We start from the raw sequence: 27,376 nt of genomic DNA on the forward strand, positions 1-27,376 counted from the left end.
ACACTAATACAGTAAAGTACTGTATCTGCCAAACGAAAAGCTAGTTTATGAAAGATTTGAAGATTATAAACACTGTATGAAGGATAGCTAAATATTGATTTGAGCTTGATTTTTTTATAAATATTTGTTAAAGACATTGAAAATACCTGTTACCTACACTGTATAGTGTACATATACAGTGCTTACTGTAGTACTGTATTATACATCTTTCAAGCTCTTTTCACTTTCAATATATAATATCTATTAATACTGTACAGTACATGCTTAGCCATATCTATGAATCAACCTTTTTCCTATTGATATTTATAGTAAATGCACCATCAATGAAATAAAATGTACTTTATACCAAACAACACAGTATCAGGGTACACGTAGTACCTACCTTCAAACTTCTCGTAAATCTTAAAGTCTAGTTTCTCTGGAACAAACTTTGGCTTGGTGACCTTCTTGTCGATGGTGGCCCGGTCAAGGGTAAGGCTGGCCACTTTCCGGAGAACATTGCTATCCACCACACCCACATCCCCGCTGCTGCCACTCCGTCTTCCTCGCTGATCAGTGCCATTGCCTGAAAATTAAAGACAGTCAATTCATAAAACTTACAAAAATACAGGAAAAAGTTCTTTGTTATATACTCTGAACTCCTGTACATTCCAGTGTGTGTGTGTGTGTGTGTGTGGCTATGGACGTGTGTGGGGGAGGGTGGGTGTGTGTGTGTGTGTGTGTGTGTGTGTGTGTGTAAGACAACGCATAACAGTACAGTATGTGGACGTGTTAAATTCATGGTCCAAATACTAAACTTACAAGTACCTGCTGGATGCATGAGTGTCCATATGGAAGATAATACTGTACCCATGTATTGAAAAAGATAATTGAAATACTGTACTATACTGCATTTTATACCACTGCCAATTGACATAATAAGCACTTGTGGTCATTAGGAGTACATGTGAGTCACCTAACACCATTATGAACACCTGTGAGTCCCTTGGGATCATAAGTACCTACAGTATTAATCATCTGGGGTCATTATGAGCTCCTGGTGTTATTATGTGTACTCGAATTAACTTGGGGGTCATTACGAATAGCCTACATGTTTAAAGTAATGTAGGTATCACACTGGGTAAAATTTCCGCCATTCTCAGTCAAAAACTTATTTTTCCCAATTACACGCTGGGAACAAAATAAAGGTGGTGGGTTGTCCAAAAATGTTGTCGTTTTAAGCTTTCCTTGATACAACGATGTCTGAAATCCCACAACCCTAAAATACGTTAGTGCTGACGTATTTTTCATCAACAAATTCCGTGGTTGGTCGAAACTACAAATTGACCATAATAAATATTTTAAACGAGGCGACATTTATTAAAAGCTAATAGAACCGAACCGAACCGAACCGAACCGAACCGAACCTGACCTGACCTGACCCAGCCAACCAAAGAAACCTACTTAACCTAACTGAACTTCCTATCCGGAAGGGACCTCCTCCCGCCATATTAAACAGAAAGTACTTACTTTGATATCTGGTACCAAAATGAAAAAAACTTTGTTTTAGCGTTATGGTGTAATTTTACGTTTTTTTGTGGACGTGAGAGTACAATAAGTACGGTCCAACTAATTACCCAAATGTACCCAAATGTAGCAAAATATAGCCGGAATGAAGTCAAATAATGGTCCTACATGAATAAATCGGACTGCTAATCACTTCTCGACTAGTATTTGGTGTCATAGTCACAAAAAATTGGTAAACTTAATTTAATCTGAGTTGTGTTGTGTTAGGTTAGGTTAGGTACATGCACTTGATCTATTAACTCAGATTAAATTAAGTTTACCAATTTTTTTAGACTTCGTGACACCAAATACTAGTCGAGGTTAGGTTAGGTTAGGTTAGGTTAGGTTAGGTTAGGTTAGGTTAGGTTAGGTTAGGTTAGGTACATGCACTTGATCTATTAACTCAGATTAAATTAAGTTTACCAATTTTTTGTGACTTTCTGACACCAAATACTAGTCGAGAAGTGATTAGCAGTCCGATTTATTCATCTAGGACCATTATTTGACTTCATTCCGGCTATATTTGGCTACATTTGGCTACATTTGGGTAATTAGTCGGACCCCAACAAGTACAGTACACCAGCACCGGAAGGGTCGGTTGTCAACAGACGACACGCGGTGACTGCAGAAGGTGCAGATTTGTCGAGTGTTTAAGGTAAATAAATAATTTCTTTACGTGTTTCACCTTGCAGACAGAAAAAAATACTTATTATTAAAATATATAGTTCTCGCCTCCTTTGAAATACTTACTTTAATAATAACATCTGTGGAAAAATATAAGCGAAATCGTAAGTGTCACTGTGTGTGTTAAGGTGCAGGTGTAAGGTGAACTGTTTCGTGTAAGTGTTCATGTAAATCTGAGCTTACGACTGTGCATTAATAAACGTATGGTATGTGGTGGCCAAGTTGATAATGCAGAGACGGATCCAGTAATATCAAAAGGTAGGGGGGGGGGGGGCAACATGGCGAGCACAGCGAGCCATGTTGAAGCCGTGTGCACTTGATATTAGGAGACAGTCTGAAGTCAATAATAATTACTTTTTACTACACAAAAACGGCTAAGTATAATACTGCATTAAATAAAAAAGTATCGAAATTTTCTGATGTAAAGGGGGGTCAGGACCCCCCCTGGATCCGCCCCCTGTAAAACACTCGCCATCTGCCCTTTGGTTCGATGGGTCGATGCTGGGGAATTTCCAGTTTACCTGTTTATAAATAGGTATCTAACTTTACAGTTAGAATGGAAAGTGGTTAAATACAATGTCAGCTATGCCACCTCATGCGCTGAAGGTTTACTATACAGTGTGCTGTAGCCACACTGTCCCTAACTAATTATTTATATGGAAGTTAGGGGAGGCATAACTGGAGCAGTGAAGTTAATAAAATGAAAATACATGAACTATACCCATTTTATGTGACGTCACAGTACTGAATAATTTCTGACAAAGCCTCAGTTATACCAGTTTAAACCTCGTTAAACTGTGGTTACGCTACTAGCAAACCATGTCTTACCTAATATCATCTAGGGAAGGTTTGCTCATATTTGGTTAGGTTTGGTTAGAATAAATTAACCTGGAATAATGTGTGGAGAGTTTTAGATATACTACAGTATATCTATGAAACAAAATTGAGTTTCATACCAGTTATCATAAAAACATATTCCTGAATACCCAGTTCGCTCACCCTACTGAGGTTAAGTCGCTTGCGCTCCATTTTCATCCTCCACTCAACTTCTATATATAAAATTATTTATTTAAAAAAATACATACAGGTACTCACTGTTTAACAAAATACTTAAGTAAAGCATTCAACTGAGTACAGATGTATGGCGTATAAATTACTTACCCTGAATCAATAAGCTACATGTGCTGTTTTCTTATACTAACCATTATCATCACTGTCTCCCTCTGCTATCACTTTCATGCTGCTCTGGTCGTCACCTTCACTATCATCTTCACTTTATCAGTGCCTCATCAGTTTTAATTTCAATGTTGTTCCGTCGAGGCCTTGCCCACTACACCAAGGCTCGGGTTGTTGCAGTTATAATATTTATCTCACTGTTTGTCATTTGCTCTTGCAAGATTTCGAACACTTCATTATTCTCCCAAACAATACTCTAGTTAACTACTGTACACAAGTCTTCAGTTGCTTCCCGCTGTTCATTAATATACTGGCAAGTTTTCGTTTCTGTTTTCTCTGATCAGTCGATACAACCTCTGCTAGGCTTGGTGATACAAATGGGTTTACTTTTAGGAACTGTGAGTATAGGAAGAAAGGAAAGAGGTAGAAAGAGTAATGATAAGTGTAAAAGAAAAAAATTCAGGAAGTAGGTACACCGCAAAGCTAAAACATCACACAAACATCCTATTACAACACTTCATCCTTTATAACAACCTCTACCTTCCAACATAAACTACGCTTGGGAAACGTCGATCACTTCTACAAATGGTAAAACATCGTCAGAACTTTATTTACCCTCTTCCATCAACCTTCCTCAAAATTGAATAAAGTAAATTCTCAGGAATGATCCTGAATTTATCATAATTGCAATCACAAAATGACGTAGTTATATTTATTATTTATGTGTAAATAATGAAATTAACACTAAAGCGAGGACAATATAAATAAACAAAACTTAGAGGTCACAATCTTTACGCTCTAACGGACCTCTTAATCAGCGTAGCGTTCATTATACTAGCCCGAAACATACTAGCTGTAACCATGGAGGGCAGACTAGAAACTGGTTTTAGTCCTTGGCTGTAACTAGCATCCTCCTGGGCACAATTTACGAGGCTTCTCCATTTTATGATGACATTTATAAATTAATATTTCCATTACCAACTCTCAACTGTTATTTCCTTGATTCATGCCAGCTACTGACGCTCTTTTAACATTATTCTTATTTTTTTTTCTGGACGCCCATGGAGGTGACTGTACCAACTGAGTCAGACAGCTGGATGCGGGTGTGGTGTGGGATCATGGTGCACATCATCAGTGTCCACACCCTCCCACAAAAAGGTTCACCGCAGACATTCCCCTCAACTGGTGGCCAAGGTCAGGCAGCATTTGCTTCCGTCATCTGCTGTTCACAGGCGGCGTCACAAGTGCCTCTCGTTGTTCCCGGCCCGCGGCATAACACGGCCTTAATACATTTAACAGCTTATACTAACTTGATGAATGTTTTCGACCTTTTATTAAAATAATTAATTTTCAGATAAACATTACTTATAATTATGCAAAATATCATTATGATTTGTCAGATTTATTAGATATAATTAAGAAGGTAACAAGGGTGCAGCAGCAGTGGATACAACCAACACAGGACAATGAAGTTCTGTGTAAAAAAAAAAAAAACCACCAGCCAGTACTGCTAGTGAGGTAATAAGTGCTGAAAGGACACAATAAAACTGTCGCCTTCTGTCTTAAAGTAGCTGGTTCAGGGCAAGAGCATCCATCCAACTGTCAACAGGCACTTATGGTAACTTTACAGCTGGGGAATTGAAGGCAATGAAGAGCAGGCCGGCCTAAGTGACCTCTTTATACGCCAAAGGCTTAGTAGTCAGTGTGTTGTATAGACACGGCCCCTAACGAGCAGACAGGCCTATAGGACTAACTTTCACGAACGCCAAACTCTTTGAAATGAGCAACTCAAACAAATTCTATAACGTTGCTTAATGTAAAATAACAAACTTGCAAACATTTATGAATAGCGATACAAGTGTTTTATAGCTATATATGTTTATGTTATATATTAAAACACCATTGGAGAATTCACTAGAGTATTTATCTACATACTAAGGCACAAGTGTGTTTAAACGAGTCAGTTTATTCCCAGCTCCTTACTGAGCCACGCACCCTCTCTGCCCCTCCTACAACCACTGCCAACCAATCCCCCCACCACACACTACATCCCCCAACTACTTGTGACAGCAGTTGTTCATCACCGGTCACTCGTGATGAATATACCTGGGGGGGGGGGCGAGGCTGTCCTACGGCGAGTCCCACAATATGAACCAACTTTCCTACACTCAAGACTCACACAACCATCATGAACACACACACACACAGTTAGAAAGACCTCACCTGAGATCTTGCCACAGTCTTACCAGTACTATCAGGACGAGGTTTTATGCCCATCACCAACGAACTGACGATGTTTTACGCCATCAACCAACTGACGATGTTTTATGCCCGTCACCAACCAACTGACGATGTTTTACGCCCATCACCAACCAACTGACGATGTTTTACGCCCATCACCAACGAACTGATGATGTTTTATGCCCATCACCAACCAACTGACGATGTTTTACGCCCATCAACAACCAACTGACGATGTTTTACGCCCATCACCAACCAACTGACGATGTTTTACGCCCATCACCAACCAACGCGATGTTTTACGCCCATCACCAACCAACTGACGATGTTTACGCCCATCACCAACGAACTGATGATGTTTTATGCCCATCACCAACCAACTGACGATGTTTTACGCCCATCAACAACCAACTGACGATGTTTTACGCCCATCACCAACCAACTGACGATGTTTTACGCCCATCACCAACCAACTGACGATGTTTTACGCCCATCACCAACCAACTGACGATGTTTTACGCCTATCACCAACCAACTGAGTTCTAGCTATTAATATTTATCTGTTCACATACATATATTCACTTAACTCTTAGGTATACATCCACAATCACTAACATAATTGTTTTGATCACACTGACACTTTCTAAGACTTTTTGACACTTTCTCAGACGCTTATGACACTTTTTAAGACGTTAATGCCACTTTCTAAAACCCTCGTCAAAATTTTCTGTTTAATTCTATATTTCATTAAGATATTTAGTGTTAATCTGATACAATTTGTTGCTTCCGACGACCCTAGTCTAAATGTCTACAGTAAAGGTCTGTCTGTCTGTCTGTCTGTCAAGCGGTCAACTCAAAGTTAACCGATGATATGATGACTAACTTATATTTTCTAAACACTGTAAACATCATATACAAACGAGTACGTAAGTAGATCATTTCCCCCCTCTTTCCTTCGTCTTTTCTACGTTAAATTACAAATAGTTTTTCTCTGATAAGAATAATTTCTGGTTTTAGTACAGAGCGTCACCACACGAGTAACGCATCACTATAAGTACACTCGTCTGTCACCAGGTGTCAGCAGAGTCGAGCAAGCATCGGCACTACCAGGCTTACCACTACACTGCCACTAACGCTCCCAACGAGGGTGGTGGTGGAGGAGAGAGTGGTGGGCGGCGGAAGGGGGCGGCGGTAGAGGGTCCACAAGGTCGTTATGGCCACCAGCGACACTTCACGCCCACCCGACCACCCAGCCCACACCCACACCCGACCACCACCCTCATACACGGCGATAATCCCGATCACACAACAGTTATATTACCATGGTGGAGGGGGAAGAAGAGTGGGAGGAGGAAGGGACATGGAGGAGGAAGAATGGACAGATGCAGGTGGAAGAGGAAGAAGAGACGGGTGGAGGAGTATAGGAGGGTGACAGGGGACAGATTTAGTAAAGGGAGAGACAAACAACATGACAAAAGTGTAGGAGGTTGGCTACAAGATGAGACTCAAGGTCGTTCGTCCTAACTATCTTACTCAAGGGTCGTTAGTTATATCTCACACACACTCTACTACTACTGCTGATTCTTCTTCTTCTTCTTCTGCTTCTTCTTCTTCTTATGGTCAGTGACTCGAATTCTGGAGATACCGCTGTGACTCGCCGTGATTGTGGTGCTTCCTGGTGGATCTGAACGAGGAAGTGATGACGAAGATTACAGGTTTCTGCAGCTTAGATTGCAGGCCCTTGAATAGCCGTTTACCTGTCCGTTACTTGACTAAATCTTCATTTGGGACATTAACTTCTTCACTCTTGTATTCCACAGAAACTGAGGTGTCCAATACGATAGTCAAGAGGTACTACTACAGGCCCCTTCACTAGTGCGTTTACAGGGGCTCGTCAGGTTTTGTGCAGTGTGAACAAGAGGCAATGTAAATCCTGCACCGGCAAGTAAGGATCTTCAAATTTCACGGCACATATTTCGTCAAACGTGGCATTACTCATCTTCACTATACCCCGTTGTTCCTGATGGGTGTGCCTGATCCGGAAGCCTCAACTGCAGTGTTATGGTTCCGTGGATCGCTTCCGGATATATAATGGCTTCAGCTCATGGATTCACAAAGATGAACAACCCTGATGTAGTGAGAACCAGAGAGACGAGACGACGAAGTGTGTAAGGTTAGCTGTTAAGAGGAGAGTCTGTCTGGTCCGCAACAAATTCGCTAAGAATGTCTATTTTTCGATTTCCTTTGAATTTTTATGTCTCTTAATTTTTCAGGCCGTTAATGTATCTGCCTGAATTCAACCTACATGCTTGGTTTAAAATGTAGATAAGAGTACACGAACACTAGTAAACGAACATTTGTTTTTGCGCATTCGCTAGTGCTTGCTCAAGTTCGATTGCTAATAAAAAAAATCACACAGTATAACTAACCAGCTTCAGTATTTCCTCTAGCGGGTGTCAGTGTAGTGATAGTGTTGTATGAGGGTATAGTGTTGTGTGAGGGTGTAGTGCCAGTACAGTGTAGGAGTGGGGTGAGTGAGACAGTGTTGGTGGGTGTAAGAACATCTCTGGCCTCTACCAGTTCACACACACACACCTCCCTAATATTACACCCCTCACTCTTCCCTAATCCTACACACAGTACTTACACCCTCAGCCCGCCACCTCACACCCTGTACCTCAAAGGGCAGATCCACGCCCCCCGCGCCCTCATCATTAACCAGGGCGTGGGAGTGTGTCGACGACTTTCTTGCAGTGTTTTCTACGTTAGTCACCCAAAGAAGACGAGCAGACGACTGTTCCCTGATAACTATGGAAGCGATACGACTATATGTAATGTATCTTCCTGTACACATCAATAGGTATGGACGTTGTGCCACTATACTTAAAAGCTTCTCCTATCTGAAGGTGCCCTGTGTGACCCCAGCTAATACATGGTGTACTGTACCCGGTGTAGCAGTGACCTATAGTGAGTGAGAGATGGGAGGACCTGGTCGAGGAGCACCCACTAGTACAGCTGTGATGAGACCAACAGCTTAATGAGACAAGTGTAGCCAGAGGTGACAAACACAAGGCAGGAGAGTAGGAGACACCGGGAACAAGTCAACAGAATAACATAATAAACACTAATCATCAACTACTTCCTGACTCACCTTTCCTCCCTGCACTGCTCATGTACCACCTTCCCCCTGGTGGTAGTGTAACATATTAAGAGCCTTGAACACATGAGGAGGACATCACTATTCCTAGCTAGAGATACCTCCGCTTGACCTCAGCTGGGTACATAGTTATGCATGGACGTCTGTAGCCACACACGTGAGGAATGAAATCAACACGCGACCAACATAACTCTCCCCCTAACCGAGTAACAGTGACCAACAAACTGAGGTCTACAGGTCTACTTGGAGTCTTTTTGGTTAATGTTTTCGACTATTAATTCTAGATTTACATGATACTGCATTTTTGGGATTCCTATGTTGTATGTATTAGCTTTAGTTGATGATATAAGTGTCAGGGTAGCCGTGGTTTACAGGGGGCGCCGCGGTGGTTTACAGGGGGTGTAGCCGTGGTTTACAGGGGACACAGCGGTGGTTTACACGGGACGCAGCGGTGGTTTACAGGGGGTGCAGCGGTAATTTACAGGGGACCCAGCGGTGAGGACTGTACCCCCCAGTACTGCCAGGCGCCCGTCCCGTTCCTCACTCTCTCTCGTGTCATTCAACCTGAGTGTGTGAACATCAGGGGAGACGACGGCTTGGTGAACTCCTCCCTCCTTGTGTGGGTGGAGGGTGTGGGTGGGTGGAGGGAGGAGGGGTGGGTGGAAGGATGAGGGTGTGGGTGGGTGGAGGGAAGAGGGTGTCAACATCGTCAGTAGAGAAAAGCCCTAGTTCTCTTAGCTCCGTACTGTACCTTAAACTTCTGCAGGAAATCGCTAGTGGGATATAACTCTTCTGTCACTTTCCCACGATACTTTGACAGGTTGAGTTATAGCACATGTAGAGAAAACTCCTGCCCTGTACATAATATTGCCACAACCGGCCCCGGAGCCCCTCGCCACCCCACCCCGCCAGCCCCGGAGACCCACACCTGTAAGCTCATGTACCAAATCTCCTGTAAGAGTGGTTCCTAACTGTGGTATTTCCGCCGCTACTCATGTTGTTATCGCATCACGCTAACAGTCCCACGACACTGCAACAGACTCCAGAGATCTCATCACTCCTATGTATAGTTCACTTCAGAGGTCTACCCATGCAAGCCTTGATTACTAAACATTGAATAAACAAATAAACAACAACAATGATAATGATAATAATATTGATATAATAATAATAACAACAGTAATAATAATAATAATAATAATAATAATAATAATAATAATAATAATAATAATAATAATAATAAACGAACGCCATCTGGTAATGTTAACTAAGGCATAAAAGGAAAAATAACAAACATAAAAAAACAATATGAAATACAAACTCAGACAAGTGTGACGCCGTGAGCAGCACCGTGACACAGGAAGGACGTGAGAGCAGGGGCGACGGACAATATTGATCAGTTTACACGCACTAAAATTTTCAGTCTTATTTGTTGGGTAATAAGTTTCCCACAATCAATGAGTCAGCAGCCACAACACTCACGAGGTCTTCAGGTAAACGAAATTACGCCATGGTTAGTAATTACTGCCACTCGCATAACTAAAGATTCATTACAGTACGATAATAGTCTTCGTTATGCAGTGTGACTTCAGGAACAAAATGTGAAGCTGTGTAAAATTTATCCGTAATTTTCTCTCTGTTCCCCCCCCTAGCTACAGGGTGTACGGTGAAGGGGAACTTATCCGCTGTTTGTAAATGTTTCACTCGATTTTGATTCAATGTTTCGTAAAATTGATTGACTACCGAACAATATCTCGGAGTGTTTTTATTCTTCTCAGGGTCAGATGTCCCCACAGTGTTCATTAGTGGTACAGTTACTAGCCTTTGTTCATGGTGACGTGCAGGTATGTCCATGTATGTGGAATGTTCCAGGTTTGATAAATATTTACAAGAACAAGAGATACAACCACCAACCATGCGGACGATATGATCAATAGTTCCTTATCCAACCAAACTTTCCTATAGAGATTCAACCTGTGACCTCCCTTATTACTTAATGGTTACCGGCAGGCACCTCCAGGTCTGCCTGTGGGCACCAATTACGTTTCTAGAACACTCGGAGACAACAGCAGAGCTCACGGCAGTTCCAGCTCACCGGAGAACCAGTCAGACACTGTTTGTTCTAGATCACATACTAGAGGTCCTGCACAAGACACTCCTGGCCACCAGCGCCAAGTCCCACACCACAATGAAGACCCGGCCTGCAGCGCCTCCCTCACGCCCGCCCTCATGTTAATGCTATTACGTTGCAAAGCCAGACACCCGACGGCAGCGGCAGATAAAAAGGATTGAATGTTGCATAATTCTCTCAAAAACCTGATACGAGAGAGAATGTGAGCTGGTGTTGGTGGCTGACCGTGGCATAAACTCTGGGTTGTGTTACACCCTGCACAAACATAGCGGTAGACGTACACAGTGGGGAAAATGAATGGTTATATCATGACAGAAACATGAACTGGCCGCCAGCCAAGTTAAACAATTCAACTTACAACTGTACCCGTTAGTTAATCAGAGACTGCTGTAGTTTGCCTGGCCGTGTAATAATTCACGGCACCCTGGACCCCCCCTCCCCCATCCCCTCACAGCCTCTTGGCACTGTCTACTTCAACACTTAGTGGGGGGGAAGAACTTGTATGAAATGGAGAGAGAGAGAGAAGTAGTATTAAAGATGATAAAGAGCAACACACAGACAATAACAAGACAGGAACAAACATTAACTGATAGCTCTGGATAGACGTAACAAGACCACAGACAAACCTGATTCACTTCATCTCTTCTGTTCTGGCTCGGTTCACTGTTGACGGAGCCAGTAACAAGGCTAATTACAGTTTGTGACACCGACTGTACGTTACACTGTCACTTATGTTACCTTGCGATACCTATCAACACACTTACGTTACATTGTGTCACCTGTCGATGTCTTAATGAACTCTCAAATTATCATACTCATCTGATTTGTAAATATCGTACACAAATACCAGAGTTATCGTACACAAATACCCGAGTTATCGTACACAAATACCAGAGTTATCGTACACAAATACCCGAGTTATCGTACACAAATACCCGGATTATCGTACACAAATACCCGAGTTATCGTACACAAATACCCGAGTTATCGTACACAAATACCCGAGTTATCGTACACAAATACCCGAGTTATCGTATTCAAGTGGAGTGGATATTGAACTTCAGTTAAGATTAGAAGCGAGAAAACGTTAAGTTAATGTCATTCATGGAAATAAATTACAACAATTATCAACACCATAATTAAGTAAATGTATAGAACACGAAAGACCAGCAGGTGAAGAATACAGCCTGAAGCACCGTCGTAAGTGACCTCTGGGTGCCTAATGTGACCCTCCCTCCCTCCCTCTCCCCATCCCTTCCTCAGTCCCCAACCCTTACCATATCTCACTCCCTCCACCACCTTCATCTTTAGCCAGTGGAGGGGGGGAGGAGGGGGTGGGGGGAGGTGCAAACAATACATCACCCCCCTCCCATGACAGTCAAGTTTGCCCTTAACCTAAAAGATGTGTTTAAGCGACATTATTCCTCGTATAAAAGTGTTTTATTTAGTTGTCTTGAAGTAAAAATTAATGGTGAGGAATATGTAAGTATATATGTAAGGTCGAACATCTAAAATAATCACAAGTATAGTTGAGAATGGTTGCTCCTTAAGGTGAAAAGAATTGATTGCCTCACCTCAAGATCATACACCAACAAGTTACTTCACCTGAAAAAGATCACCCTATGATAATTAAGCTCCAGGTGAAATAAGCTAGGTTGTCTAATCTTCAGGTGAGCCAATCAATTATTTAGTTATAAGAGATGTAACAGTGTACAACAACCCAGCTTAATGTGTCGTGACTACACCTCTCATTCTCAGTTTTTATCAAGGAAATATGTATATAGATCACAGCTGCAGGGTTCGGTGGCCCAGTGGAAATACGAGTAGCAATCACCTTCCGACCCGACAGTCACCAGTTCGAGTCCATCTGGTGGTAACGAAGTGGAGCGCCCCTGAAAGTGTACCTGATCGATCTTCACTTATTTCCAGTTACACGTATAATACTATAACTTCTTAATCTCTCTCACACGAACCGCCCCCCGTGTGATATGGCGACGAACAGCCTTGATTCCTCATATCCTGTACTCAAACAAATAAAGAATCCTTCACCATCCTCCTTACTCAACCACGCAATTGGACCGACTACAAGTTCCTATAAATCCTTCACCTTCCTAAATCCCCCAAATCCTGAGTAATCCCCATTTGTTAACGTGACACTGGTAGACCCCTGGAGGATCTTCAGAGACCGTCTCAAGATCTCCTTAACCCCCCTCCCCTTCACCCTTACAACCCCCTCCCCTGAGCCCGGATTAAGGTGGTGGCCACTCCGGTAACATGGCCCTATCACTTGACACATCTCCTCGACTTCCTTCTATGCGTGATTTTTTTTTTTAACCTGGTCGTGCTCGTCTCGGCTCACTGGGTTACATCACAGGCTCTCCAACGTAATGTATGTCTGTGTTTTTAAAGCTAACCTGTTGTATCACTGCTTTGTATGGCACCAACACACATACTGTATAGGAAGGTATATGAAAACTCTCCCTGCCTCTCACAAGTTCTCCCTCCTCCCTGCCTCTCACAAGTTCTCCCTCCTCCCTGCCTCTCACAAGCCTCCTCTCCTTTCTCAAGTCTTCCACTCTCCTGCCTGTGGACGGTAGCGGCTACATTATTATACTCACTATGTAGCACAAAAGACCATGACCTGGGGCTTAGTGACAGATTATACCAAAGTTATACAGTGGACAAGTTAACTACAGCATACAATAGTTATATACTGCCACCGGTAATAACTGCAGCTGTTCTATAATTTCTTCACCACCTGTTAGCTAACTAGCGGGTTGGACTGTCGGTCAGTTCACTGTTGGCTAGTATTGGGTATGTACTGTACAGGTTTAAAGTACAGTCGAAATAAAAAATTCGTCTAAAATCCCCTGCCAGCATTATCTTTGTGTTCGTAAGATATGGGCGGCATTCTCTACACCAAGGCGTGGAGGCGTCTTATTGTGGCTGGTCTGCAGGTCAACTGAAGTGGTCGAGTAAACTGCACTGCTGGCGTGACCCACAGTACACTCCACAACATGACTAATTTACATGAAGAAAGTCACAATGATGTTGGAGAAACTCGTGATGGCGCCAGGAGGGTGAATCCGGGCGGGTCATTCACCACACAGTAGCGAAGGTGACCGCCAGACCCTCCTCACTAACATAACCTAACCTAACCCACTACTTTCTCTGGATCCTTTCAACCCCATATCAGGGTCATGCGCGACACAGCCCGCCCCGGGAGCTGTAATAAGTCACATTATTACCGAGGCAGCCACAGCCCCCACCCCCTTAACCTGACCTAACCCATTACATCATACTGCCTGACGGCGTGATGGATGGCGAGGGGAGCACCACAAGTCTTCACTAACCACTGATCACAACTTTTTTTTTCCCAGGAAGACAAAACGAGGAAATACGTTATGTAATTTAATATTGATGCATTAATTCTGTTGTAAACTTTTATGAACCAGTTTTCATCTACACCCAGGAGAGGAGTGTGTTCTGGAAAGCTACTGTTGAATAAAAAAAAGTAATAATAATAAGCTAAGAAACCCGGGAGCTATACACTTGAGGAAGCCTGGCGTGAAAAGCTGTGCCAAGGGTAACTTTCTCTCGCGCGGAATAACAAGACAGTGCAGGAAGCCCCAGGTTGGTAGCGTGTTGCCAGGGGACTGATAATCACAGTATCTCCTGCTGCTGTGTTATAGTTCTGTCATTAAAAACCAAGCGTTACACTGTGATTATATATATTCTGAACTTTATTAATGTGTATAATTAACTCAAAATTAAGTGACCATTACAGACGTCAAAAGGCCATGATGCTAATACTTGATGGGGTGTCTAATCTTCAGGTTACCCGAAATTTGAAAGTGATGGGACGTCGCGCTCTCCCACCACCTGACCAGTCGGTATATTTTCCCCCGACTAATTACCCCGACCTCCCTGATCGACCAGTGGGCATCCTGTCGAGAGAAAGTATAAGGTTGTACGGGAGAAAGGTGTAGTTCAGCGACCTTAAGGGCTGCATGGTCGTTAATCACACCCCACCACCACTGAGAAATGAGTGTACTAGCGGGTACATCAAGATAACAGATACACTAACGACTTAATACTAGCAGCAAACCCAATAGCCCACTAGCCGCTTACCTGTTTCACCACACTACCTATTGCTACACACAAATCAAGGCCAGTTTCTATTTGTTCAATAATGATAATCAACCAACAATAATAATAAATTAAAATGAATTCAGACGAAAATATTGGCGACTTAATACAATCAATATATAAGTAAACAAATTCTTATATCATACAGCGGGCCTCAAAAATGCAGTTTGGGTGATCGAGTCTACTGAAGAGCCGCTGTGGTGGTGGTGGTGACAAGCATGACACCGCTCCAAGCACGGAATGACGCTCAACACACCTATACTACACACCCTGACAACACTGGTAGAATAATACAAAACCAGATCACAACTACACCCATGTGTCATAGTCCAAGAGGATGTGTGTGTTATGGTGGTGACGATACGCGGCGCAGCATACCAAACTTTCACTACCCCAGCCACAGGTACGCTAGGTATGTGACCCTCTGCCCACCCAAGGTCACCTGTCCTGGCCTGGTTGAGTTAGGCTCCACCACCAACCTCACAACTCGGTTCACAGGTACAATCAAATTTCTTATTCTAACTACGGTTCACATACCAGAGTTACTACCTAAACAGACCGTCATTTACAGAGAACACTTTCCTGTACATTACGTTGTATTAGTTCCTGCCTAACAGAGTAATACTTACATAATGTAAACTACAAACAAGCAAATTATGTTTGTATAATTACATCGTCCACGGTAATTAAACTACGAGCATGTGTCTAGTTTATTCTCTTTAATGTTGATGCAAGTGGTAATCTCCTTACCTATTAAATGACCTCTGACCTCTAGCCTTTCTGCCCTGGCTAGGTCAGCAGTAAGGACCCGGCTCCAGGCCATTACCTTGCTGTATAATGGTGAGTCCTGCTCAGTCACTCAACCACGCCAAACGTGTGTTCACGAAGCTCACTACACATTTTGTTTTTTATTTATTGGGCACCCCCCTATATTCTTGTGTAAGGTGAAGCGCAGAAGCGTTTAAAACGCCCAACAGGGCAGCATGCCAAGTTCATGCTTGCCTTATGTCTCATGAGTTAAGGGCGCAGAAGCCTGAAGAGTCCAGGGCGTAGAAGCCTGAAGAGTCAATGGTTTATGTCTAAGCACGTTATTGGAAGTTCCAACAACTTGTCCCTGAATACGAATTCGCAAATTTCGACTTACAGCAGGTACCTACTGTGCTGCTGGGTGAACAGGGACGAAGGGGACTAGGAAGAGCATCGTAGTGGTGACCCCGGGGTGCCTAATGTGACCCTCCCTCCCCATTTATGCAATGGTTTATTTTCTTAAATGAAGAAAAGACCACTCGGGTATAAAAACTTAACCCATAAACCTTTACCTGCGTTACTTCCAGCATACCTTTAATACTGACTCTACAGAATCTTCATCAGTAATTACAACAGATACACGGAGAGAGGCCTGGCAAGAACAACCCCCCGAGAGGCCAGGCGAGAACAATCCCCCGAGAGGCCAGACAAGAACAACCCCCCCGAGAAGCCAAGTGAGAACAACCCCCCCCCCCGAGAGAGGCCAGACGAGAACAACCCCCCCGAGAGGCCAGGCGCCATCAAAAAATTCTGAGTAATGCAGAATCATCATCATCATATAGGGTGGTGGCAGGGAGGTGGTGATAGGATGGTGGTGGTAGTACGGTGGTGGTGGTGCCGTGATGCGCCTTACCAACCGGAGACAAAGAACCACCAATAACACTACCATCCCCCTTAACTCTACCCCCAGCCCTGAGAGGAACATCCTAAAGGGGGAAGGGGGAGGAGGGAAAGGGGGGGAAGAGGGAAGGAGGGAGGAAGGGGGAAGGGAAAAAGGAAAGGGGGGAGGAAGGGGGACAGGTAACAACCCTCCCTCCTTCTTACCACATCGCGTTCCACCGTCATTCCACCTCACCTGTTGTACAAATTCAACGTAATTAACCGTGTTTTCGCTGGTGTGCACATTCACCTCTGTATACTGGTGGCTGGGAGAGCGTCTGGGATCACCTGAAGATTCGCCCCCTACCCCTATATCTTACTTCACCTGATGATTAATTAAAACACCTTACCTTGGAGAGTTATGTTATAATTAGTATGTTATGTTGTTGTTATTTGTTATTGTAATGTTATGTTATTGTTATATGAACACCGAAAACAAGTCCCCCGTCTCCTCTCTTCCTGAACACCGAAAACTGTCTCCCCCTCCTGTAGTCTATTTTATTTATTTTTCTGTCTTGTTTTTGCCATTCATCATTTTTTTTATTTCTCCTCTCTTTCCTCTGATGTTGCTCTTCCTCCCCCTCCTGTTTATTATTCTCTTCATTATCGCCCCTCCTTTTGCTCCTCCCCCTACACCCACGCCGCTATCAAACCGGTTCGACTCGACATCTGAGCCGGCAATAATTATAGTGTATTTTACATTTGTTTTATTTATCCATCTCTGTGATTTCCTCTTCTTCCTCACGTCTCTAAAATTATAAAATAAATTCATACTCTCTGGGAACAACAACAAAAACAACAACAATAATAATAATAATAATAATAATAATAATAATAATAATAATAATAATAATAATAATAATAATAATAATAATAATAATAATAACAACAACAATAACAATACTAAGAATAATAACAATAAGACTAATAATCAATAATAACAACGATAACAATAATTTCAGAGTTCGCTTCATTTACAACAAAAACAAAATCCAATGAAGAATAGCGTCAGGCTGGTGTAAAGTATATATAACCCACACCTACATAAGAAATAGCTGCTATCTACTTGTGACTTCCATTTAACTTTATGATAACACTGAGACAAAATAAAATTACCCTAACCTAACCTAACCTGACCTGACCTGACCTTTCTAAAATTGTAAGCTATCTAATGACAACGACCTCCAGTGTCATCATGATAGAGGACAGGGTGACAGGGTAACATGACACGAGTTTAGTGTTCTCCTCCCTCCCGCCCCACACACCAGCCTCCACACACTCACTCACTCACCACACACCACACACACACAGCTCCTCCGCTCATAGGCTAACCATGACAAGAGTGAAACAAGTCATTAGAACACAGCTATTGTTACCACCACCTGTCTCGTCTTATTGTTACTGCCACCATTGTTATCACCCACCACACCGTCAAGTCACACAGAGTCTAGATCATCCATTACCATCATCACTACAATCAACTCTCCTCACACCCATGAGTAGTTGGCAATGAGGGGCTAGTTGGCAGGTGTGGCTGAGACTACAACAGGTGTGGCTGAGACTAAAACAGGTGTGGCTGTGAGTGTAAGCGGGTCACCACCTCGTCTGCGCCTCCAAGGATCAAGACAACATCAATGACAGGTGTGTGTGTCTTCACCTCGTCAGCGACTTACTCAGGCGTGTAACCCTCACATAAGTCAGGAACAGCGAGTCGCCTTAGCCGGTGTCTTGCATCTACGGCATTCACAAACTTATCGACTATTTCACTGCCAATATTTCTTCAAGTAGGCATCGTAACTTTTATTATTTTAACAACAGTAAATTTATGATTCAGGGTAAATAAAATAAAAATAATAAATAATAACAATAATAGCAACACTAATAATAATAATGATAATAACTTACTTATAAATCGTTTCCTCAGTTCTCGTACGGTAGGTCGTAATGGTGTGTCGGGCGTGGGGTCATAATATTCCCTATACCCCGTCAGTGCCAATACCCATAACGCCAACTTCCTCACCTCGCCCACACATAGTAGGAACATAACCACTTAATTCTCACTATAATACACAGATAATGATTCAATATTTTCATAGGGTTGTGACGAGACGAACGCCCGCCAGGTAGCCAAACTTTCGTCCCTGGAGGTGTAGACACGACCGTCAAGCAGGGACAGTTCTTGTGACTAACCGACCACCACCACTCACGCGAAACTCAGGTGCTTGTAAGCGCGCCTGCCTGCTGTGGCTTCCTCGATACCGGGTTACCACGGCACACTTCCAAGGGTTTTATTTAAATTTACAAGGACGTCAATAATCACATTTGCACTAATAATATTAATAATCTATCACACAAACGTACGACAATTCATTCTTCATTCCTTTACAATAACAAAACATGACACCAGATATCAATAATCATCAACAAACACGACATACCAGTTGGAGGAAGATTTTCATGCTTGAGAGACTGTAAGATCAATATTCCCCAGACTCAGGGCACCACACTCGGGTTTTTCCCCTGAATAGTCGTGGTTTTCCCTGCATCTGGGCGTTTTCTCTTCTCCCTGACATTCTCTAGCTGATGACCACGAGAATAAGAACTTAAGAATGAAGGAGGCTGTAGTAGTAGTAGGCCTATTGGTCAATACTACGCAGCCTCGTATACACCCAGCCTTCATCACTCATATAATACTTTGCCCAGTCTATTTTTTGAAGCTTCCCAACGATTTCGAGTTAATGATATCGTTTAGTATATTGTTCCACTCATCCAGAACTCCATCCATTCCAGTACCAAGTGCTTTTTGTGTCAGTCCTTCGTGAGTTATCAAATCAAATGTTTTGCTAAAGTTAAAGTTAACCACATCATAGTCGTATCCATCGTCCACAGTTCGAAATCGCTTGAATGAAACTGATTGGACGATAGTTAAGACAGTAATCTTTCTCCCATTCTGAAAATCGGCATCACATTCGCTATCCTCCATGATTCTAGTACAACGCCCGATTTTTAATACCATGCTAAACACACTCGCCAAAAGGTATACTAAGCTCTTCCTCACATTCCTTTAATACTCCGGTAAATATCTCATCGGGACCTGACAACTTATTTGGCTTTAGTTTATCTCTTTCATATAACATCGTATCTTAGTACTACGACGCTTAGTTTATTTCCTTCACTATCGCTGCAAATAATAACTACCCCGAGAGAGAGAGAGAGAGAGAGAGAGAGAGAGAGAGAGACCACAACCACACTATACTCTCCACCATAATGACCTTTATCTACCACACACACACACCCACCCTTCTTTCTGCTATGCCGTTACACCACGACACTATTTATTCAACAAGTGTCTCGTCATTCCTACCTGGACGACTATAGGATGGTCTGGCCGCCTCGTACACCTGGTGACACCCAACACCTTGTACCTGAGCCCTACTCTACCACTAGTATCACCTTCTAGCACTCACCATCACCACTATTACTACCACCAACCGTCACCACCATTACTACTACTATCACCACCACCATCGCCTAACGGGTACGGGTCAGGGAGGTGTGAGAGGAGAATTTGTGAGTCTTCCTGTTGTCTAAAAGTTGTTCGGCACACATACAAGAGAGAGAGAGAGAGAGAGAGAGAGAGAGAGAGAGAGAGAGAGAGAGAGAGAGAGAGAGAGAGACGCCAAAGGACATATCTCATACACATCATCAATAACAACAGAAGGAGAAATATTTGTTGACGCCTTATCAGATTTTCACGAATAAGAAAAAATCTCAGACGTATCAACATTTAAAAAAAAATCACCTAAACATCGAGATAACATTAATATAGTTAACATAATGAACAGAAGATCATCGATAGTTTACTGCACATTTAAAACACAAAGCAACACACACACACACACACACACACACACACACACACACACACACACACACACACACACTCTTAAGCTCTGAGAATTATTCGAGGGTGTTCCATACGTACCAAAGTTAACATGAGGAGACCGGTGAGAATATCCAGTCTCATCATTAACACTATCTTCACTACTTGCTCTTGACACCAAGTTGACGACCACTCCCCCACGCGGTCTCCTACAGCATGGCGGGGCTTAATTAACCTCAATGCTAATAATAATAGTGTTTAACCCTTTGAGTCCTGTAGGGTTAAATCATCGTCTTCAAAGGGTTAAACCTGTCTTCAAAGGGTTAAACCAGTCTTCAAAGGGTTAAACCAGTCTTCAAAGGGTTAAACCAGTCTTCAAAGGGTTAAACCAGTCTTCATAGTGTTAAATCATCGTCTTCAAAGGGTTAAATCATCGTCTTCAAAGGGTTAAACCAGTCTTCAAAGGGTTAAATCATCGTCTTCAAAGGGTTAAACCAGTCTTCAAAGGGTTAAATCATCGTCTTCAAAGGGTTAAACCAGTCTTCAAAGAGTTAAACCAGTCTTCAAAGGGTTAAATCATCGTCTTCAAAGGATCAAACCAGTCTTCAAAGGGTTAAACCAGTCTTCAAAGGGTTAAATCATCGTCTTCAAAGGATCAAACCAGTCTTCAAAGGGTTAAATCATCGTCTTCAAAGGGTTAAACCAGTCTTCAAAGGGTTAAACCAGTCTTCAAAGGGTTAAATCATCGTCTTCAAAGGATCAAACCAGTCTTCAAAGGGTTAAACCAGTCTTCAAAGGGTTAAACCAGTCTTCAAAGGGTTAAACCAGTCTTCAAAGGGTTAAACCAGTATCCAAAGGGTTAAACCAGTCTTCAAATGGTTAAACCGTTGTATTCAAGAGATTAAACTATCGTCTTCAAAAGGGTTAATATGATTCATAATTGCCAAACTCTAAAAACAGTCATCAGAAAAGAATTTGCAGATGAAAATATGAAGATTAGAAAAGTTCGTGTATCAGAAAACGAGAACTAAGAGAATATTTACAAATACCCAACACCAAATGGCATTAACCCAACCAATAATACCACCCGACACAGCAACGACACACACACATAACTAATTATAATAAGAGTATACCATAAGTGAGGCGTTCATTAGGTATGACTTGAGGAATGAGTCACTGATGAACAACCTGGAGAATGAGTCACTGATGAACAACCTGGAGAATGAGTCACTGATGAATAACCTGGAGAATGAGTCACTGATCAACAACCTGGAGAATGAGTCACTGATGAACAACCTGGATGTTTCACTACACCACAAAACCCTTCCTCTCCCTCACAACTCTTGAATTACTTCCTACTACAACACAATATTTACCATCACTACGAAAAAAAAAATCATGTAGACATTTTTATTACTTATAAAAGACACAGCCAAGAAAAGGGTAGAAAATTAATATCCTAATATGGTGAGCAGGAGGACCCACCGCAGGATTACATTGAAGCAGCTTTAATATATTGATAGAAAATCCGCTGAAATATTAGAGATATCGCCAGGACACAAAGCGGAAATATGAATGTAAAGAATTATCCCTGGACAACTAAACCCTTATATTAGCGGGTCTCTGTTGTCACTCATTTGTCAACAATAACAAACCGTCACTGTCACTCATCTAAGCCACTTGTTGGTTGGCCTGGTCCCTCCCTCCATCCCTGAGTCTCAGTGATGGGTAAACAACATTATCCCCGTGACCGTAACTACTCATCAATCTATCTTACTTGTACTACAGCATCACAGGGAACCTTTAATACTCTCCTGACGATATTCAAAACATTCGGTCAATTTTTGTTTACTAAATCTCCTGTACAGATTCAGATTTTCACAAACCTCGTTACCACTCCAACACCGTTACCACAGGAAGGGCAGGTGTACCCCCCCCCCCCACCCTACCAGTGTCGGAGGGGTGGGGGGGGTCTTTGTCTGGCTCCCCAACCACCACCACCCTCTCCAGCCACCAGCGGGACAGGTTTCCCTTCCGCTGTGTGGTTGTGTTCCCCCTGCACCAGCACCTGAATCTCTAACCAAGCACATGAACGGCGACTCTTCCTTACTGTTCATCTTTTGACCTTATGAAAAGACGATAAAATTTATCTGTCCCAAATAAGGTTATCCTCTTATTACATCTTTGATAATTAATCTTGTAAACGCAAAAAATAGACACAAACGCACACAACTAAATACCTTCAACATCTAATAACTTAAGTGTCTCCTCACAGATATTAAACAATGATCAACATTCCTGCCTCCCGCTGGAGCTGCGTACTGTACTGTATCATACCAATGCGCCTCACGTAAACACTCCTCGGTAGCTATTCGACGGCGTTTTGGACCCTTCTGGGGCTAACTAAATTGGATAATTACTTCTACCCATCCCAAGGGCAAAACCCAGCCATGCGTGACACAGAGGCGTAACCAACGGGGTCAAGAGTCGACAGAGGGCCGAGCGAACGGTTCACCTCACCTCAACTCCGCCAGGCCAAGAGGTTTGCGCGCCAAAATGCGGACCAGATGGTGCCTCCAACACCTGGGGCCGAAAGAACGAATCTTATATATCATTCAGTTTATTCAAATACCCAAATTGTGTTACCTTATCCTTCAAGTCTCAAACAAATAAATAGTTTACAAATGTCGGTTTTAACTTGAACGAAATAAAAGTAGAGTAAAATAATTTATATTAAAGTTAGCAACCAACCTGCATCTATTGTTGGAGCACGTGAAGATTAAGCACCCCGGGGTATTTCAGTTAAACACGCTGACCTGACCTAACCGTTACAGGGTGCTTAATCATCAGGTGAAATATGGTGGGGTGTCTTATCTTCATGTGTTCCCTATCATTTGTGGGTTAAGAAGCTAACAGAAAATAAATTGGTCACTGATCCTGAAAACAAACAATTTAGACAAATTTTTACCACACGTTAACAAGTGCAACATAACGTGGGAACTTGATCGTCAATGACAGAACACTTGATATAGTGTAGCTACTGGCACACTGTACCTCCCACCACACCCGTCGTGTGGGTGTGGTGGTGGCGTCGTGTGGGTGGGTGGACATGTGTCATGGTGGGCGGTGCGATGTGGGTGGATGGTGTGGTCCGTGCTGTATGTCGTGGTGGATGGTGTTGGTATGGTGTAGGGGAGTGTTATGATCAGTGCTACGGGTGTTTTGTGAAGGATGGTATGACTGGGAGTCCTCGGGGAGGATGACTTGTATCGCGGACTCCTACAGGAAGCTGAGGTCACCGTCCCCCAACAGTCTCCCCGGGACGTTGTCTCACCACGCGTTTACTCACCAGTGTGTGGCGTCTCACTCACGGTATCGCCACAAATTAATGTTTTTTCAACTAAAAATTAACATAGTTCCTATCAATCATTGACAAAACTACAAAAGTGGATGCTGTAGGAAAACTGCTGATACAATATAATACCTGTACATGTAATTTTTTTCTTATATTGGTTCAATAACCAAAAGTTCAGGTTAACAGAAAGAAATTACTCATGAAAGGTTTTGTCTACTCACCAGAGATGCAGTTTTCCGACAGGGCTCTATTCTTGGCGGCATTGTTGTTGTTATTGTTGGAGCGGGCGGCCAAGGGCTTAGCAGGCTGCAGCTCCACCTTACGATGGCGGGATACCCTGAATGCACTACTGCCCCCACCTCGGGCAGCCGCCGCCGAAGCTTGTGGCATGTCCTCGTCGACGTAGTAGTCTTCTTCGTCGTCGTAGTCCTCAAGGTCTAACTCGAGGTCGTCGGCGGAGTAGGACCTGGGCTTTCCCTCAGGGGACCAATTGTCCCCCGGATCATCCTGGTCCTCGAGAACGTCCCCAAGAGACTGTGTCTTGGGCCTTGAGGACACAGGCTCTAAATTGACACAAATGAAGGAGCCGACAGACTCCTCACCAGCACTGTTTGACAGCGAAAGATACCTGGGCGGCTGCTCTGTGGACCGGGCGCCGGAGTACTCTCCACTATGCTCCTCAAACACACACTGATCACTCGAGAAAACACTAAAATCAAGATCTACACCATCAGGGCAAACCACATCCCCACTGGACACTGAACTGACGCCATGTATAGGGGCCACAACAGCCTCACTCACATATTGGGCGCGCTGGTCGGAGGACAGATACGGCGTGTGAACGTGTGTAGGGGTCTGCTGACTCTCCTCAACTCGTGTGTGTGTTGTTATGTCTACCTGAGTGGGGGAAGAATGGGGGGGTGTGGCCTCCGGCACCTTCCCTCCATGCCTCCCCGACCCAACCAACGTTTTCTCTCGTGTGACATCAGCACTCGCCGTTTTCTTTAACAATTCTAAACTAGTTTCCGTCTCTAATATTGGTGGCGTTTTCTTTAATAAGTCGTCGGTTGAACTTAAGGTGGACTTCACTGATTCAGCGACAGTAGGGGGTTTGGACGAGGCAGTGGAAGTCTCACTTGAGCTGTACTGGCCGGACATAATAGCATCAATGGGCAAATCCAACGCCTCTGTGAACACAGGCGTGGTGGCCCCGTCACCGGGAGTGAGGGCATCGTGTAGGCTGTAGGGTCCCCCGCCGCTCCGCGCCTCTGTAAAGACGGACTCCGAGCTGGAGGAAGAATCCACGAAGGCTACACCTGTGGCCCCGGCTACAGCCTCACCCGCTGCAAGAGGTTTAGGTTTTCGTGCCTCTTTCCATGAGTCAGTTACTATGGTAGTGGGACGTTGGGATGCAGCTGGGACTGGACGAGGGACGCTAGACTCCGTGGAAATGCCTACTGTGGCTGCCGCGATGGTGCCCGGTGTGCTGACGGGGGAGGCACACACGGGTCCTCTGTCACCCCCATCTAATGTATCTCTACTTGCATATAGTTTTGCCTTCGAGGGTGACTTGCCCCGAACACCTTTGCCCCGGCCCTTGCCCTTATGTTTCTCGGCTTTCCCTGCCTTCTTGCCCTCCGCGCCCTGGATGTTCCCCATGTCGTAGAAGCCTTCGAAGAGGTCACTATCGTCAGTATCAAATTCGAGTGGGGTAACGGAGTCGAGGTCTTGTAACTTGTGGGAGTTGTGGTTGATGTCCCCCTCCGATGAGCGTCCCGACAAGAATCCCTCACTATCAACACTCTCGTCCCCAGAGGACCTCCAACACTCGCTTGCCCTCAAGGGTGGTTGTACACAGTCGCTCTGTTTCTTGTGTAGGGCGCTCACCAGGTCCCTGAATACTTCGACGGGCGCCGAGTTCCTGCGGGCAGGGTCGTTGAGATGGTCGACATGGAGTGTGCTGCCGCAAGGGGAGCGGCTGCCAGGCGACGCGAAGGGCCGCGCAGAGACTAACCTGTGGGAGGCAGAGGCAGGTTAGTGGACGCCAGGCACCATGGGGCGAGAGCGGGGGGATGGGGGGGACTGGACACGGGAAAGGGAGGGCTGAGGAGAGGAAAGGGGGGACGGAGCAAGGATGTAGGAGGTGGAGTAAGTAAAGAGAAAAGGATAAGGAAGAGAAGAGCCAAGGAGAATGAGTAGAGTGGAAGCAGAGGAGGAGGAACAAGGAGAAATGGGAAGGGGGGTGAGAGAAGTGAGGGAGCAACAGGGGACAAGACTGCCCACCAAGTAGAGAGGAGATTCCCTCCAGCCATACATATGATACACACACAGGCTATCAAGTTATACACGAGAGCATCATCAACCTCGTAAAACACGCAGATAAAACACCATTAAACACCACACACCTGATGATTCTTATGCATAAAAATTGGTAAAAAATGCAACAAACATTATAAGTATCCCAGGTGAGCTTGAGCAGCGCGCGGACACCACTAACTGTATGCAGAGTCACGATCTATTTACCTAAAGTGAAGAAGTTATCCGAGATCTGCAAAACACGTCGTGGTCATCTAGCCCAGGAGGGGGTGATCACGTACACGCCATTTAACCAAGGACCATCAGGCGTGGGAGGTGATCACGTACACGCCATTTAACCAAGGACCATCAGGCGTGGGAGGTGATCATGTACACGCCATTTAACCAAGGACCATCAGGCGTGGGAGGTGATCATGTACACGCCATTTAACCAAGGACCAACAGGCGTGGGAGGTGATCATGTACACGCCATTTAACCAAGGACCAACAGGCGTGGGAGGAAGCGTAATGACATGAAGGAAGTGATATGAATTGTGATTCTTCTCCTTCCTCCATATCAAGACTCACCACCCCCCCCCCTCTACATTATCAGGCCCAATACTGCATTATCTCTCTCTCTCTCTCTCTCTCTCTCTCTCTCTCTCTCACGAGGACCTGTATGTCTACCAATCATGTTTCGTGATACAATCAGACCCCAAGGCGTTTGCATTCAATTCACCCAATCACGTTACGCAACACAACCGCACTGGACTTCTACCAATCACAATCTGGGATTTGAGCTCATGGCACGACAGAAAACGAGCGGGAACCAATCAATTTCGCACAAAACATGAAGACCAGCCAATAAATACCTTGCAAGAGTCACCATGAGTCACCGACGTTGCTCTTGGTCACTCACCACACCCAAGCAGATGACTCATCAATGGCGGTCTGAGTGACGGCGTGGAGGTGTGAGTGACAGCATGGAAGAGTGACACAGCAACAAGGGAGGGAGGGACACGGTGCCTTCATCAATAAGGATCTACCGAACCTAACCTAACCTAACCACAA

The 27,376-nt window shown here is 43.9% G+C and overlaps 1 protein-coding gene across 1 annotated transcript in view; it reads right to left on the reverse strand.

Annotated features, from left to right (window-relative positions):
• Positions 1-27,376, reverse strand: part of LOC121854327 — a 77,978-nt gene that overhangs the window by 32,447 nt on the left and 18,155 nt on the right. Inside the window, exons 5-6 of the mRNA XM_042348926.1 lie at positions 24,232-26,024; positions 383-565 (exon numbers count right to left, since the gene is read on the reverse strand). Coding sequence (XP_042204860.1) covers positions 383-565; positions 24,232-26,024 — 1,976 coding nt within the window. The remainder of the gene's footprint in view (positions 1-382; positions 566-24,231; positions 26,025-27,376) is intronic.

This window comes from Homarus americanus, unplaced genomic scaffold (assembly GCF_018991925.1).
Source record: "Homarus americanus isolate GMGI-L3 unplaced genomic scaffold, GMGI_Hamer_2.0 scaffold50564, whole genome shotgun sequence".
NCBI classification, from domain to species: domain Eukaryota; kingdom Metazoa; phylum Arthropoda; class Malacostraca; order Decapoda; family Nephropidae; genus Homarus; species Homarus americanus.